General features: G+C 31.8%; 1 protein-coding gene across 1 annotated transcript in view; it reads left to right on the top strand.

Moving 5' to 3' along the window:
• Positions 1-16,076, top strand: part of LOC133199115 (fibrinogen-like protein 1) — a 166,214-nt gene that overhangs the window by 121,060 nt on the left and 29,078 nt on the right. The window contains exon 2 of the mRNA XM_061334990.1: positions 3,877-3,897. Coding sequence (XP_061190974.1) covers positions 3,877-3,897 — 21 coding nt within the window. The remainder of the gene's footprint in view (positions 1-3,876; positions 3,898-16,076) is intronic.

Here is a 16,076-nt window from a genome sequence, read left to right as displayed (position 1 = left end):
AAAAGATGAATTTAGTTAATTGAATAAATTAATTCCTCTATGAATGAAGATATACATGTCATTATAATGTGCAACTTGAATACGAGGGTTGTTCGGAAAGTTCTTGGACTACCGTCATAACTTTTTTTTTACTTAACGTTATATTATATCCAAATTGAAAGAAATATTTCAACAGTAAATTTAAATTATGTGTATCAAAAATTTTTAGAATATCATGTTTTATTTCAAACTTATTCAGACTTTAAAAATGCAAAAATCGGATCGCGGAGCAGGTCAAAATTTCGTTATTTACAACCAAGACACTAAATCATGTCTGAATTCATATCTTCTACAGAATGACACAAAATCAGAAAAATTTTACACGATAAAATTAAGAATTGTTTCATCTCTTCTGATTCCAAATTATGACTTAATATTTTGCCTCGTTGAAATGAAATCGGTTTCAGAAGATATGTAGTCCGCATTGAAAAAGCCAAAAACGATGACGTCGTAGAACGTTACAGAGCAGCAGTTAACCATACAATTTTGTGTTGTACTCTGGAAAACTCCATAAAAAACTCTGAAAATGACGAAGGAAGTAGGAAATATGTCAAAAGCGAGCCATGCATGTGTGTGTACATGATACAAGCTGAATTTGAATGATAGACTACTCTGCTAAGACGACGGTGATCTCTGAAAAAAAAAAACAGATTATTTGTAAAAATCTTCTCAAAAAACATTGAAAATTTTCTAACGCCATGTTAAGAGTTTGGCGCTTCAGAGATGCTGATCTTGTGAAAGCACACTTATGCAGTGAAATAAATATAACATTGACAAACAAAATAATGCCACTGGGACAATTGTTAGCCAAATAGATTTCAAGTGATAGAGAAACGTTTTTAATGAGTGCACTTGTATTGGGCAATACTGTGTGAAAAGTATAGGGATAGTATTTCAGAGAACCTCATGTCGGTATGTTTTTGACGTTACAGTGTTGTTGAGTTTGCTCCATGGTTACATAACATGTTGATTTTAAGTTTAAATAACATGAATTCTATTAAATCACATGGAATGAAACTTCACACTTTCATAAAATAAATATTTTTACATATGATAATGTGCTCATTTTAAGTTACTTGAAGATAGTATAACGAAGATTGGCATAGTCCACGGACTTTCCGAACAACCCTCGTATTTCTATTATTCTTTCTTTTACATTTTTCCTTATTTTCTTTCTTTTTCTTGTAAAGTTTCCAGTGTACTGTTTTAATTCATGAACAATATCATAAGATTTTTTACATGTGTGTAGAACCCCCCCCCCCCTCGAAAATATGGCATATTACAGGATAATATCTATTTTTGGAAGAAATTTACACGCTTTTCGTGCTTGCACGTTAATTTCGTGTATACAATGGATTAAAGTGTGCACTGTCATAGTATTTGAGACCATTTTACCATAAGATAATTCTGTGAAATTTTGTTTGAAACTACTATGTTCCAATCTCTAGATTTTTCTTAGAAATCTCAGATTTTTTTTCTCAGCTGAGTCGGAAAAAAATGTTGGTGGCACACGTGTTTGAGAAAAATCTGATTAAGTAAAAAAAAATCTCAGATTTGGGAAAAAAATCAAATGATAAGTTTGAGAAAATATTTGTTTGGTGGTACCGTTTTGTGAGCAAAACACTTTTTTCTTTGAGAAATCTCAGGTTTGAGAAAAACCAGATAGATATTCTCAATCAGAAACTCAAGCATCCTTTTTATATCAACGTCAGAGTACTTGTGTGTACAATCAGTGTATTTTTTAACAAAATTATTTTGCAATTAAATAATGACAAGGTAAATAAATATACGAGTTCCATTTTTATTAAAACAAAGCAGCTTTCAATGGTGTCAGAAGCCTTGAATTTTACATATCATGGGGAATGTTTGCATGAAAAGTCGTAATTTTTAATTTTATTGATTTTGGTAAAATTTTGTGATTTCAAATTTTCCAAAAGTTCCTTTGAAATTTTAAGTATCTACATCTGATTCATTTCTCAAATATATTGTTGCACAGTACTCCTGGAGTTCCTCCTATACTGCTGTTAATATTTTAGTGAGGAGTAAAGAAAGAGGCGTCCCTTACAACAAAATACTATAGGTTACTATAGTTAACTATAGTTCACTATAGTATCACAGTTCTTACTAAAGTGAATCAATTTTTTTAATAAAAAAAATCAGAGTATTTTACTATGGATTTTAGATTGTTATTATATTTTATATTCTTCAATTTATACATGCACGTTTTTATACTAAATGAAACTATTACTTGTTTATTCACATATTATTTCCAAATTTTACACCATTATTAAACAATTTACAGATTTTAAGCTTTCAAATCTTGAAAAAGTACCATAGTACAGTTCATTGTAAATTAAAGTATCAAAATTTCAATTATAGTTAGCAATAGTAAACTATAGTTACATGTAAATATAGTTAAACTTTAGTAAGGATTAGTGGGACAGATATGAATTGTCTGTATTTCTTCAGACTGATCACTGTTCGTTAACTTCTCCTAATTTCATTAAATTGTTTAGAAATAATCTAGTAATAACTACAACTTTGTTGACAATGCTATTTCTATTAAGTGAAAAAAATCGGTCGAGCTTACCACACATATCTAACACCCTCTAAATGCCGTTTGTTTATGCATATGACTCTACAACCGCAGAAGGTCGCCTCTTCCTGTTTCAGCTCTAGTACATCGTATACAAGAATTGTATCGGAAAAGACCAATTAATATCCTTAATTGTTTGCACTCTCTCTCTCTTTATATCTCTCTTTCTCTCAACCTCTGTATGTGCGTATGTTTGTTTGTGTGTGTGTGTGTGTGTGTGTGTGTGAGAGAGAGTGTGTCTTGTTGATACTATCACTCTTTCACTCTCTGAACAAAATGTTGTTTCTGGAAAAAAATGTATATGGTTGGCAAAAGATTTGTCTCAAAGTTTGTTGCATTTCGTCACATTTATTTAGAAAATGTATTTATGAAAGTTTAGATGAAATATACTCAGCTAACATTTTTTCGAAATTGTGTCAGTTCTATTATCTCTATAAATCAATAAAGAATTCCATTTGTATTAGCATGCGGTCTAACAAATTGTTTCACTTCTATTATCTACATAAAACAGCCAGGAATTTTAATTGCCTAAGAAAGAAATTTACAGAATTTGAAATTTTATTATCTACATCAAATAGTTTTTTTATTACCATTGCTTGCAATCGTTCCATTGCTTCACTTCTATTATCTACATAATACAGCAAGCAGTTTCAATGGGCCTATTGCTGTCGTGTTTTGTTTGTTATCATTTCCTTGAAATAAACAACATAATGTAACTCTGACGTAAAAGAATTTTATGTGAGCTATGTATGGTATCTGTTTACTCATTTGAGTGATTCTTGGTATACTCCTTTGAAATTCGATTGTTTCTTGGAATTATCCAAACGTCACTATATATACCATGATACTTCCTCTGATTAAGGCACAATCTTCTTATTTTGTGATAATCTCATTTTCGAATTGAAAGTATGATGTTTTCCTATTTCTTAGTGATTTTTATTTCAATTTCACAAGCTAGGACAGATTCCTTGTTAACAGGTACTTATGTTCCGAACTCTACAGCTTTGATCAATGAAAGACGTGACATCAAGGAAATCGACGTCCTTCGGCAGATCATCAACCAGGAAACTCTCATCCGTTTAGCCGTGGTCAAGGATGTAAAGGCAGTAGTGGGCGACGTTATGTCTGTTAGGCGAAGCATGATGTCTACAGAAACAATGGTATCCACTCTACAGCAGAATCTAGAAACACTGAAAAGACGGGTTGATTCTTTAATTCAGAACAACGCTTTACAGCTGAAGGTAGAAGCATTACAAAGACAAGTTGATTCTCTAAGTCAGGTAAACACTTTGCAGCTGAGGGTAGAAACATTACAAAGACAGGTTGATAATCTAAGTCAGAACAACTCTTTACAGCTGAAGGTAGAAACATTACAAAGACAGGTTGATAATCTAAGTCAGAACAACGCTTTACAACTGAAGGTAGAAACATTACAAAGACAGGTTGATAATCTAAGTCAGGACAACACTTTACAGCTGAAGGTAGAAACATTACAAAGACAAGTTGATTCTATGATGCAGAAAAACAAGAAGATTACAATGAATCAAAATAAGATTCAGTAAGATGATCAGATGTTGAAGATTGTCATGAAAAATATAAGCGATAGCCATGAAGATTTAAAAAGCAATATACTGCAAATCATCGAGAAAGGTAACTCTCTCTCTCTCTCTCTCTCTCTCTCTAGACTATATATTATGTTACACGTATTATTATTTTATATGTTTATTCCTTTTTCTTTCAGAATTAAACATAAATAAAGATTGTAAGGACCTTTATATTAATAGTAATGCAAAATCTGGTGTATATGAAATAAATCCGTTTGGTATTCAAAGGAAGATCAGTGTGTACTGTCACATGGTGGCAGGAGGCGGAGGGTGGACAGTAAGATCTCTCTCTCTCTCTCTCTCTCTCTCTCTCTCTCTCTCTCTCTCAAACTTTAATTTCAAGACTTTTTAAAAATGTTTTATCATTTTTTTTCTTTGCTGAATACAAAGTTGTATAGATTTAACATGATATGAGTATGTAACTTAGCTAAAACTAAAAGTAGCTATAGAATAATCATAGTAAACATACTAAAATACTTAAAGGGGGGGGGGCATATAAATAATGCTCAGCTATATTAAGGAAAGAAATGGAAAATGCGATCTAAGTACATTCTAGATATGTATTATTTTTAAAAATCTTTGTAACAAAGTAACTGTAAACATGCAGAAAAGGTAATATATATATCCATAAAGGATGGATTTGTGGCTTACTCAGTACCAGTTACAACGCATATGTCAGCTGTGTGTCACGAGACTGGTATAAAATATACATGATATATGCAATTGATATTCCATATTTCAGCTCAAACAGTCTTGTTTATGTCCTTGCACTTTTGAGGTTAATCAGGTATACATTCTATGTCAGTGTGCAGCTCAATAGCACCTGCATAAATTAATAATCCCAATTATTGTTTTAGATAAATTATTTCCTTTTAATTTTATTGATTAGATTCAAACATGGTTTTATATTTATCTAAGTGATTTTGTAATAATTAAACAAATGAATCCACTCTTCTGGATCACTTGTTTGCATCAAGTCAAGGCTAGTGACGTCATTGATGACACAAAATTTGCTTCTAATAACGCGGCAGTATTGCTACCAAATGTTGTGAATTTACAAGGTTTTATAAATAATTGATAAAATAAATGAATACAAGTTGTTCTTTACGCATCACCATGCGGTTAAATAGATTTTTGTCGCTTGTTAAAGTTTTAATGACGTCACTATGAAACTTCCCATACGGTGCATCACAGATGTGAACCCAGGCCTTCCTTAACGTAGCTGAATGCAGATCAAGATACGAACATAATTGCATAATAAACATAGAAGTTTTATACGAAACTAAGTTAAAAAGAAATCATCCGAAAAAATTATATCTGTGATACTTCAAGACTATTTTTTTCTACTTTATACTTAAAGGGAAATAATTTTAAAAAATCAGCATTCGAATTAGCAGTAATCCATCCAAACAGCTACCACTGTGACAAAGTACACTCTTTAAATGTTTTTACAAACAAATGATTGTGAAATTTACATTTGCAAACATTTAATTAACACATCTCGATTTCAAGGTTATCCAGAAACGAAGGGGTGGATCAGTCTCATTCAACAAAACGTGGGCGGAATACAAAGAAGGTTTTGGAAATCCTAGTGGCACTCACTGGATTGGTAATTACTAATTTATATTTTAAGGAATGGTCCTTTTTTTAATGAATATTTTTTTTTATTTATATGTTTCTTCATTTTACTTAAATAGCCTTTCTCATGTTATAAATAATCAACAAGATCCCTATAATTTAGTTACAAATAGATTCCTGACTTATGACACCTCTGCAAAAATATTTAATTGTATTTGGTTGCACTATACTACAGTGATCCTGATTTTTTTTTTAAAATGGATATTTCCTATCATATTTAGTTCTGCTTAATATACCCCATTCATTTATATATTGAAGGAAATGACGTGATTCACCAGCTTACCAAAGGAAATAAATCATCCCTCTACGTCTCCATTACTTTAAGAAATGGTACAACTTTGTATGAACTGTATCATCAGTTTTCTGTTTCGGATGAATCAGACAAATACAGACTCTTTCTTGGAGGACCAGCTACCGGAACCTTGGGTAAGTAATAGGTTAAAATGAGCAGAGAGAGAGATTTCTGATTAGGCAAACGAGAAATACTCTTTTTCTGGAGAGCCAGCTACTAGAACCTTAAGAAAGTTTTTGTATTAGATTGATCTTTTGACAAATACTGTACCGTTATTGTGATTTCTGTCTAGCTTTAAGATATTAATAGATTAATATATTTTTGCCGACCATTTATTGCTTTAAGGAAAAATTAGTTATTTCTAAAGAATGGGTGGACTAGGTGTCCAGAAAAAAATGCCGTAGATTAAAGTGTTATAAAACGTTTATTTCTTTCCATCATATAAATTCTCGATATCTTAAACGAGTATTCTTGGTACAGGTATGAATTCAAAATGCTCTTTTTTGAGATTAACTAAATAAATATCGAACGCATGGGACTAGAAGATTTCTTAAATATCAATAGATAATCATAATCACGCTTTTTTCATCGTCTGAATACATAGTCAGCTCATGTTTGTCGGCTGTTCTTAAGAAAAGTGTAGTTGTATATTGAAAAAAATAATGTCATATTAAAAGGAGAAGAGCCGACAAACGTGCGCTCATACTTAATTTTACAAAAAAATATGTGTAAAACAATCTTCTCGCTTCCATTGTTATGACTGCGTAACCTTGATTTGACTTCGACTGAGCTGTTGAATATTGCAATTCATCACGTGATGTCCACCTGCGAGTGTGTGTACTCGTGAAAACGATTTCATTGTATTCTTCAACCTGACCTCGATCTGAATCACGTCTTGGAGCGAATTTGGTTGCCATTTTCAGAATTCAATGTTGATATAATTTTGCGTGTCCTCACATTTTTTTTTTAATTTCATATTGGCATTGCTGTAATATACTATACACATATTCGAATTTCTAGAGAGAGAGAGAGAAGAAGAAGAAAGAGATGTCGACACTGACGCCGATCGATAGCCCCCCTCCTATTAATATTGATTAAGTGACATAAAAACCACTCCGGGTACATGTCAAATTCCGGGCGGCGCCACTAATGTATTGTTGCTTCATTTTTGATTCATAGCAACAAGGCATTACTTTTGTACAATTTTTCTACCTAATATAACCATGTGTACGTAGCTCTTTCTATTGCTTGTAAAATATTTTGGATTTACGTCATTTACATGTACAGGTAGAGAAATCGCAAAAAGATCCAAATTAGGGCGTTAAGTCCACTCATTTTTTTTTTATATTTATATATTATATGCTCAAGCAATTGCTTTCACATCATAATCAGCATTCTAATCTACGAATTGATTTTCACAAGATGAACATGCATCATTCAGTTAACTGATTGTTCACTGATATGTCTGGAAAGATCACTGAATGGCAGAGCTCTGTCACTTTTTCAGCTAACTGAAAATCAGAGTTCCATCATGTGTTTCTTAGCAAGATTTATAATCTCTTCTCGAACAATAATTAAACATTTTTTTTAACTCAATAAGCACCCATAATCATTAGCTGTGTCCGCATATTTTCGAAATAAAAAGAAATTCAACAAAAGCAATAATAGATTCAATAGATAGCAGATTATATAAGATTATAAATAGTGCATTAATACGGTGCATAACATTTAATAATATAAGATATTCTATTATTCTGTGTGATTTTCTTTGGCTTTGAATAATTTAGATAATAATGATCTGCTTTGAAATGGTTGTCCATGTTATATTTTTCTTTGTTTATTGTTTAGGAGACAGTATGTTAAACACAGGGAGGTCTGACACTGATCTGTCTGGAATGTACTTTAGTACACCAGACAGGGACAACGACAGAGCTAGTAGAGATAACTGTGCTGGTAGTCATAGGGGAGATTGGTGGTTTAATTCCTGTTACCGTGCCTACCTCAACGGTCCCTGGTCCGAAAGATACTGGTACAATCCATGGTATCTTACAGTACTAAATGGCAGGGACGTAAAAGAGACTGTCATGATGATAAAACCTAAAGGACTGTGTTACATGATGATAAAACCTGAAGGACTGTGTTACATGATGGTAAAACCTGAAGGACTGTATTACATGATGATAAAACCTAACTGACTGTGTTACATGATGATAACACTTAACTGACTGTGATACATGATGATAAAACCTAACTGACTGTGTTACACGATGATAAAACCTCACTGACTGTTACATGATGATAAAACCTAACTGACTGTTACATGATGATAAAACCTCACTGACTGTCACATGATGATAACACCTCACTGACTGTGTTACATGATGATAAAACCTAAAGGACTGTGATACATGATGATAAAACCTAAAGGACTGTGTTACATGATGATAAAAAAACTAATTATCTACTTGGGGTTATCAAAAGTTCGCGGACTAATACGATAAATTAAAACTATGTAGCCTGTGCTTACAAAATGAATAAGGTACATAAAACAACAAAAGATTAAGAAATTTTGAGAATTTTATCTTGATACGTTGATAATTTGCCAAATCATTATAAAAAGAAAAACATAATATGATCACCCGGCGCTGTCACCGTTTACTTTCATGATGTTCGACAACGTCTTTGTTTCTCAATGTCCGCTCCTTCTACCTTATATACTTATCCTTATGAGATTCCCTGGAGTTAAGTGAGAACTTTAACCCGCCTAGTTCATATTACTTTACAACCTTATGAACAGCTTCTTTTAATGTATATACTAATGTAAATGGATCTATACATAGGGATAAATCTTCACCTGATTATGCCAGCATATTTTGCTTGTCGGAGTTCAAGATCTACCACACATGGTCAACGTCACTTTTTAACCTGACTGATTTTTGACACCCTGACAACAAATCGACCTTAATTGTGTATCTTTCATTTCTGAATCTTTTTTGATATTTAGAATCAAGTACTCTGGATGCATTTTATTTCTCTCTGGCCCGTTTTAACATTCCCTAAGTCTATACCAGTTTTTTCCAGGGGCAAAACTTTAAAGAATGTTGGAAAAATGAACCCCTAGCCCTTTTGACGTCATTTTCAAGCCCTTAATTGTTTGGATACTCCATGTAAAATATACGATAAAATTTTACAGACCTTACAGAGTGAGGTAAAAATTGCAAATTTTACGGAACAATTGTGTCATGCCATATGCCTGAATTAACGGGGTTTTGGGATGAGAAACATGAGAAATACTTATGAATATCAAGAGTTTTTCTTAGTAACACCCAATTAGAAAAAAAAATAATGTTCAAGGTTGCGCCGCCTGGACATACCATTGCTTACAAAATCACCGACAATTTATTAAAAAATAAAACGCATGAGTTATGGTCTATTCTATAGATAGAAATTATGATGCTATTAAATTTGTTAAAAATGATTGATGTACCTAAAGCGGTTTTGATTTTAGGGCGCTTATCCACGAACTTTTTGATAACCCCTCGTATATATTTTGTTCCCTGAAAAATGTCTATTAATGATTTCTCATGTAATCCCATGTATAGTTATTTTATATGTTCATAAAAAGTCAGATACTTTTATGATAAATATTATGCTTCAAAGTAACAAAATCATTTATCTAATGTTATCATATGTTATGAATATATTGATATAGCCCTATTATATTATGAAATTACTAGACTTTGACCCGTGCGTGCACGGGTTGACATTGTTATGAATACATCCATGTGCATATCGGACGTTTACCAAGGGTATCCTAAGTAGGAAAGTAGGAACTTGAAAGTACTTCTTGCTGCAATAATGAAGCCTTTTCATGGGGGTGGGGGAGGGGGGTTTACAATTTCCATTTTTTAATTGAAATCATACAATGTAATCAGAAACATTTTAAAATAAATGTTTTTGATGTAATTATTCAAAGCATTTTTTTTTTCAAAATATTTAGTAAAGTCTGAGTTTACCAAACTTTAAAGTTGACTGACCTTGACCGATTTTATTTTGGGACAGCCAATGAGAATTTGGGAGCGGATCTTGAACTGAATATGGAAATTTTTCTTACTTCATACGTAAATAATGCAGCAAAACTAAAATACATAAACATTTATATATCTGTTTAGTGATTACGAAAGTTAATCTACTGCAATATTAAACGTTTTCAATCAAAAGTCATTACATCACATGGGAACTGTCATGGCTGCTGAAGAAGACAACTTGTTTTCACGCTGGTGTATTTTGTTTTTTGGCGATTTAATTAAACGTTAGTTTGTTTGCTACGATTAAATATAATTCATTTCATCAATGAATAAATATTCTTTATGATCTTAATTTTGTCCCACCTCATAGTTTTGAGATTTACTCTGCAAGGATTATATTTTACAAATCATAGGCGTCGGAACCGTGGAACGTGCTAGGGGGGCTTAGCCCCCCCCCCTTTTTTTGCAAAGATAGACATAGTATAGGTATTGAAAATTGGGGCTTACCCTTTTTCGTTGGTTTAGCCCCTCCACTTTCATTTAGCCACCCCACTTTCAATTTGCTTCCGACGCCTATGCAAATGATCAATATTTTAGCAGCATTGATAGAATGAACTGTACGGGCCGCAAGGGCTGACTTCAGACTACCTATTAAGCGTAGTTACCACGACAACCTTTACATATTTAGAAGGACAGGCTGTCCCTTCTATATAACGTCAGGGTCAGACGTCATGTATTTACATAACAAAGCTGTATAAGCCTACAATAATGCTATTAATTTCACTACACTCTCGTAAGAAATATAATTTTTTTGCATGGAATCTAATATTTCTTTGCCCTTAGTTTATGTTTCATATTTACCGCGTTATAAATCTCAGCAGTGAAGGTAATAGTAAACATGGCGAACAAATTCAAGTTGCAATCATTTAGACACATTTCAAATTGAAAATATCGGTTATATTGACGTTATTTGATTATTTCGATTTATTTCAAAGTTAAGAAATAAAAATAATGTTATTGTAATTTTTGGCGGAAAAAGAATGCCTACTTCACTAAAATGTGATTCTAGCTGGAGTTATAACACCCCCGCCCCCCCCCCCCCTTCCCCTCAATAAAGCATATAAGAAAGGAAGGATAAAATAAAATCGGGTAGTTACATTTATATTGCTCCTACGATCATGAGGTTTTTGCCTCCGTTGAGATGGCCAGAGACGTAAATAACATATAATAAATGTGTCTCCGAGATGGCGAATGATTACCCACGTGGCCACAATATCACATTTGCATGGATAAACTCAGAAACGATAATACAAATACGTGTAAATTTTCATTGGAAATTTGCTATATATTCTGTTCATATATATTTATGATTTCTTATTAGAGAAATTATAAAATAACAAATATATATCTACTTAGTACTTTTGTCTTCTCTGACTTGAACAGCGTGATTTAGCGTGAATGTAATGCACACGCGCAAGATTGTAACATCCAAAAAATCCAGATGATTTCCGGAATTTTTTGAGGAATTTTTGTTGATTATTAATTAGCGAAGCTTAATTGAGAAAAAATAAAAACAAATTGGTAATCTTCAAGTACCAATGATGTTTAAAATATATAAAACAATAGACAGTACTCTTCCGATTTATCGGTATTAAAGGCCAAAAATTCGAGTCTATTATTTTAAAATAGTTGTATAGATGCTTTAATCTTATTGTCTGATAAAACTTTTGTACATATCTTATTACACATTGATGTTTTTGTTTTATTCTTATTATATATAATTTTATTATTAGCCTAATAAAACTAAACTAAAGTAAACTAATAACAGTGAAACATATAACGCATTCCAAAATCAAAACAGAAAATCTTTTTTTCTGTTTTAGGCATTTTGCCCCTAGGTATTGGCAAAATCTAACAAAAACTCAGTTTTATAAGATATTTATTGATAAGATTGTGAAAAATCAGCATTTTTCTAATAGAATTACGATCTAGTGTCACAAACAAATTGAAATGTAAATATATAGAGGAAATATTGACAATTTAGCAAGATTTTACGGGGTAAATTTCCCCCCAAAGAAAATCACTAATATAGTATTTATGTTTCGCAAACATCGTGAAGATGTCAACAATCTACAGGGTAATTTTTCTCTCAAAAATGACATTGATACAGTTTATACACAGCATTTCAAAGCAAAAACACCCATCTTTTAGATAGCAAGACTTTTCAGGGTAAATCCCCCCCCCCCCAAAGAATACCACTGATACAGTATTCACTACTCTTACAAAAAGCGAACATAACACTTTGAAAATCGCAGAACTCTAAAGGGTAAATTTCCTCTCAAAAATGACATTAATTTAAATACAGTGTTTCAAAGCAAAAGCAACCATCTTTTAGATAGCAAGGTTTTACGGGGTAAATTTCCCCCCAGAGAATATCACTGATACAGTATGCACTACTCTTACAAAAAGCGAACATTACACTTTGAAAATCGCAGAACTCTACAGGGTATATTTCCGCTAAAAAATGACATTGATTCAGTTTATATACAGTGATTGGAAGCAAAAGCAACCATCTTGATAATAGCAAGACTTTACGGGGTAAATTTCCCCTCAAAGAAAATCACTAATACAGTATTCATGATTCGCAAATATCCTGAAGATGGCAAAAATCTTCAGGGTAATTTTTCTCTCAAAAATGACATTGATGCAGTTTATACACCGTATTGCAAAACAAAAACATCCATCTTTTAGATAGCAGGTCTTTACGGTGTAATTTTCCCCTCAAATAATATCACTGATACAGAATTTATGCTTCACAATATCTTGGCGGTAACAAAAATCTACAGGGTAAATTTCCTCTCAAAAAATATTATTGGTACAATTTATCTTATACGTAGGAAAAGCGAAGTTTACACTTTGAAAATCGCAGAAAACTCCTCAGGGTAAATTTCCTCTCAAAGACGATATTGATACAGTTTATATACAGTAATTAAAAGCAAAACACCCATCTTTTAGATAGCAAGACTTTACGAGGTAAATTTCCCCCAAAAGAATATCACTGATACAGAATTTATGCTTCACAATATCTTGGGGGTAACAAAAAACTACGGGGTAAATTTCTTTTCAAAAAATATTATTGATACAGTTTATATTATACGTAGAAAAAGCAAACATTACACTTTAAAAAAAGCAAGTATCTACGGAGTAAATTTTCCCCCAAAAAGCATCAAAGATACATTATATATCATATTGAAAGCATGAACAAACATTACAACTTGATGATAACAGGACTTTAGGGGGTAACCACCCCCCCCCCCCCCCAAAGAATATCACTGATACAGTTTATATTTTTCACAGAAAAAACAAACATTACGTACATATTTAAAACAACAGAACCTTACAAGGTAAATTTCCTCTCTTAAAATAATTTGATACAGAACTTACTTTTTACAGAAAAAACATACATTACATCTGTACATCTTGATGACAAAAAGACTCTCTTGGGTAAATTTCATCTTAAAGAATATCAATAATAAAATATATTATTCAAAGCACGAACAATATTACAACTTGATGATGGCAAGTTTCGATCTATGGGGTAAATTCCCCCTTCCCCCCAAAATATCTCAATGATAAAGTATACATTTTTCACAGGAAATGCAAACGAGGTCCTTAGACAAAAAGTCGTATTTAAAAAAGGAAATACAAACTTAAAATCTTGATGCTAGCAACACTCTACGGGATTAATTTACCCTCAAAGAATATCAATGTCGCAGTGTATTTTATAAAAAGCAAAATCAACAAACATTACATCTTGGAAGACTCTACAAGTACTCCCTCCCCATCTTAACTAAAAATTTTCGGAGTTAATTTCCTCAGTATCTGATAAACTGTTCCGTTATATCGAGATTATGTAGTTACAGTTTATTTATTTATTTATTTATTTTTATCAAACTAGTTTACAATATCTTCATCTCGCTGACATATTTTCAAAACTAAGAAATAGAGTATTAATTTTCTCTCAAAATCTTAGATAATTTTTTTTAATTCGGTACTTTTTATTAAAACCAATGCAGAAATCAATGTTACAAAGTAAATGTCTACAAATTTTGCTACATTTTTTTTTAAATTGCATATAATTCGCAGTTAGAGTTAATTTTAACGGTTACTTTTCAATTATTTTGTAGATTTGATGACCCCCTGCATTTTTATCAAACCGATACACACCCTATTACCAACATTTCTCCACTTGATAATTTTCTTCTTAAAATTTTACGTCTCTGATATTTTATCTTTCAAGCAAAAAATAACTTAAAAACGTACATGTACTACACGGACGCTTTGCATTTTACTATTTTGCTAGTATCACTAAAAACTTTCAAAATGATGATTTGCTAATCCTCATAATTTTGTTAAAACCTCCAAAATCGTTCCAACGGTAATTTCTTGCAACATAATAAAATATCAAGAAAAGGAAATACAATTTTACTTCTCCCTGATTCAAAAATGAAACAGGAAAAAAAAATTAATGACATAAAATTTAAGGATAATGAATGTATATTTTTTATATCACAAACGATGTTTCTAACTAAATACCATGCAAGCTGTAAAAACTTAATATTAAGGTTAACATAATATTATATCTTATAAATATAAAAAAGAGTGAAGCTTCTCGCATCTTTCTTTCCCTGTTAAAGGAATAAGATTTTCTTTTGTCTCCCGTTATTCTTTCTTTATTTAAACAGCGTCCTATCTCTGACCGAAGTTCCATTTCTATGCTTTTCTACTGGTTGATGCAACCGACAAATTGCAGATTGCATTTTCCAAAGGAAATCTGGCAACCATATTCTGAACTAATCCAAAATCAACCTAGGGATGAAATTTTAAGACTCGTAAATCACCTCATCATATAGTTTTTTCAATTTACTTCAATTTTCCAAACCCTTAGGTAATCTTATATTATTTCATGACAGGCATGACGGATTAAATATTGCGCACAAGAGTAGCAGATGCCTGCTCCGAATTTTTGTTAAACAATCTATCTGTTTATTTGGTATGGAAATTTCATTCAGTATTCTAAAGACCCCCCCCCCCCCCCCCCCCCGACAACACATATATACACGTACATTGAAATGCTTCTTTTGAGATTTATGCTTATTTGTGATATGAGCTAATATTAAAATATTATCAAAACAGTTAAATTCACTTTTTTACTATTCACTATTTTATTTGTAATAAGAAAAGTTCAGACAGGACATATAATTATATGTATTACTGATATTCTAGGTCCATAGTGAAAGTTTTATTTAAGGGGAAGTGCGAGAGGTAACTGAGAGCATATAGTTTTACTGCAACCTAAATGTTGGTTAAAGTGTTTAACATTTCAGCTTCAGTTATTTCACGTAATAAACAGTCCAGTCCAATACGAAAAATCGTAATATTACGAAAAGTTGTAATATAAGCAATTTCTAACTTTTCTAAGAGTTACTTCCCTTTTTCTGATACACTGTTTCATTAATCATGATATCGTGGATTTATAAATTATACTTCGTGAAAACATGAAAAGCACGATTTTTTTTTTTATTATTCATATGAAAACCTGGTTAGTTATGCAAATAACACATACATGCATGTCAAAATTCTACAGAGATGTGTCTTAACCAGTGACCCAATTTTCGTGTTTTGAAACCAGCTATTAATAGTACAAAGTTGCATCGTTAAAAAGTGTTTTAAAATGGTCGATTTATGAGATGTTAAGAAAATATTGAAATTAATTCATAACTAATTTTAATAAAATCTTATTACTTGATATCATTTTTCAAGAAACCCAACTCGATCGACCAAAGTCACTTCAAAATTTAGCCTATTGTCAATGCAAG

This window comes from Saccostrea echinata, unplaced genomic scaffold (assembly GCF_033153115.1).
Source record: "Saccostrea echinata isolate AGI-Se365-2 ecotype Australia unplaced genomic scaffold, CSIRO_AGI_Sech_v1 ptg000033l, whole genome shotgun sequence".
In the NCBI taxonomy this organism is placed as follows: Eukaryota; Metazoa; Mollusca; class Bivalvia; order Ostreida; family Ostreidae; genus Saccostrea; species Saccostrea echinata.
Note: the sequence above shows the minus strand (reverse complement) of the source record. Positions and strands in the feature narration are given on the sequence as shown.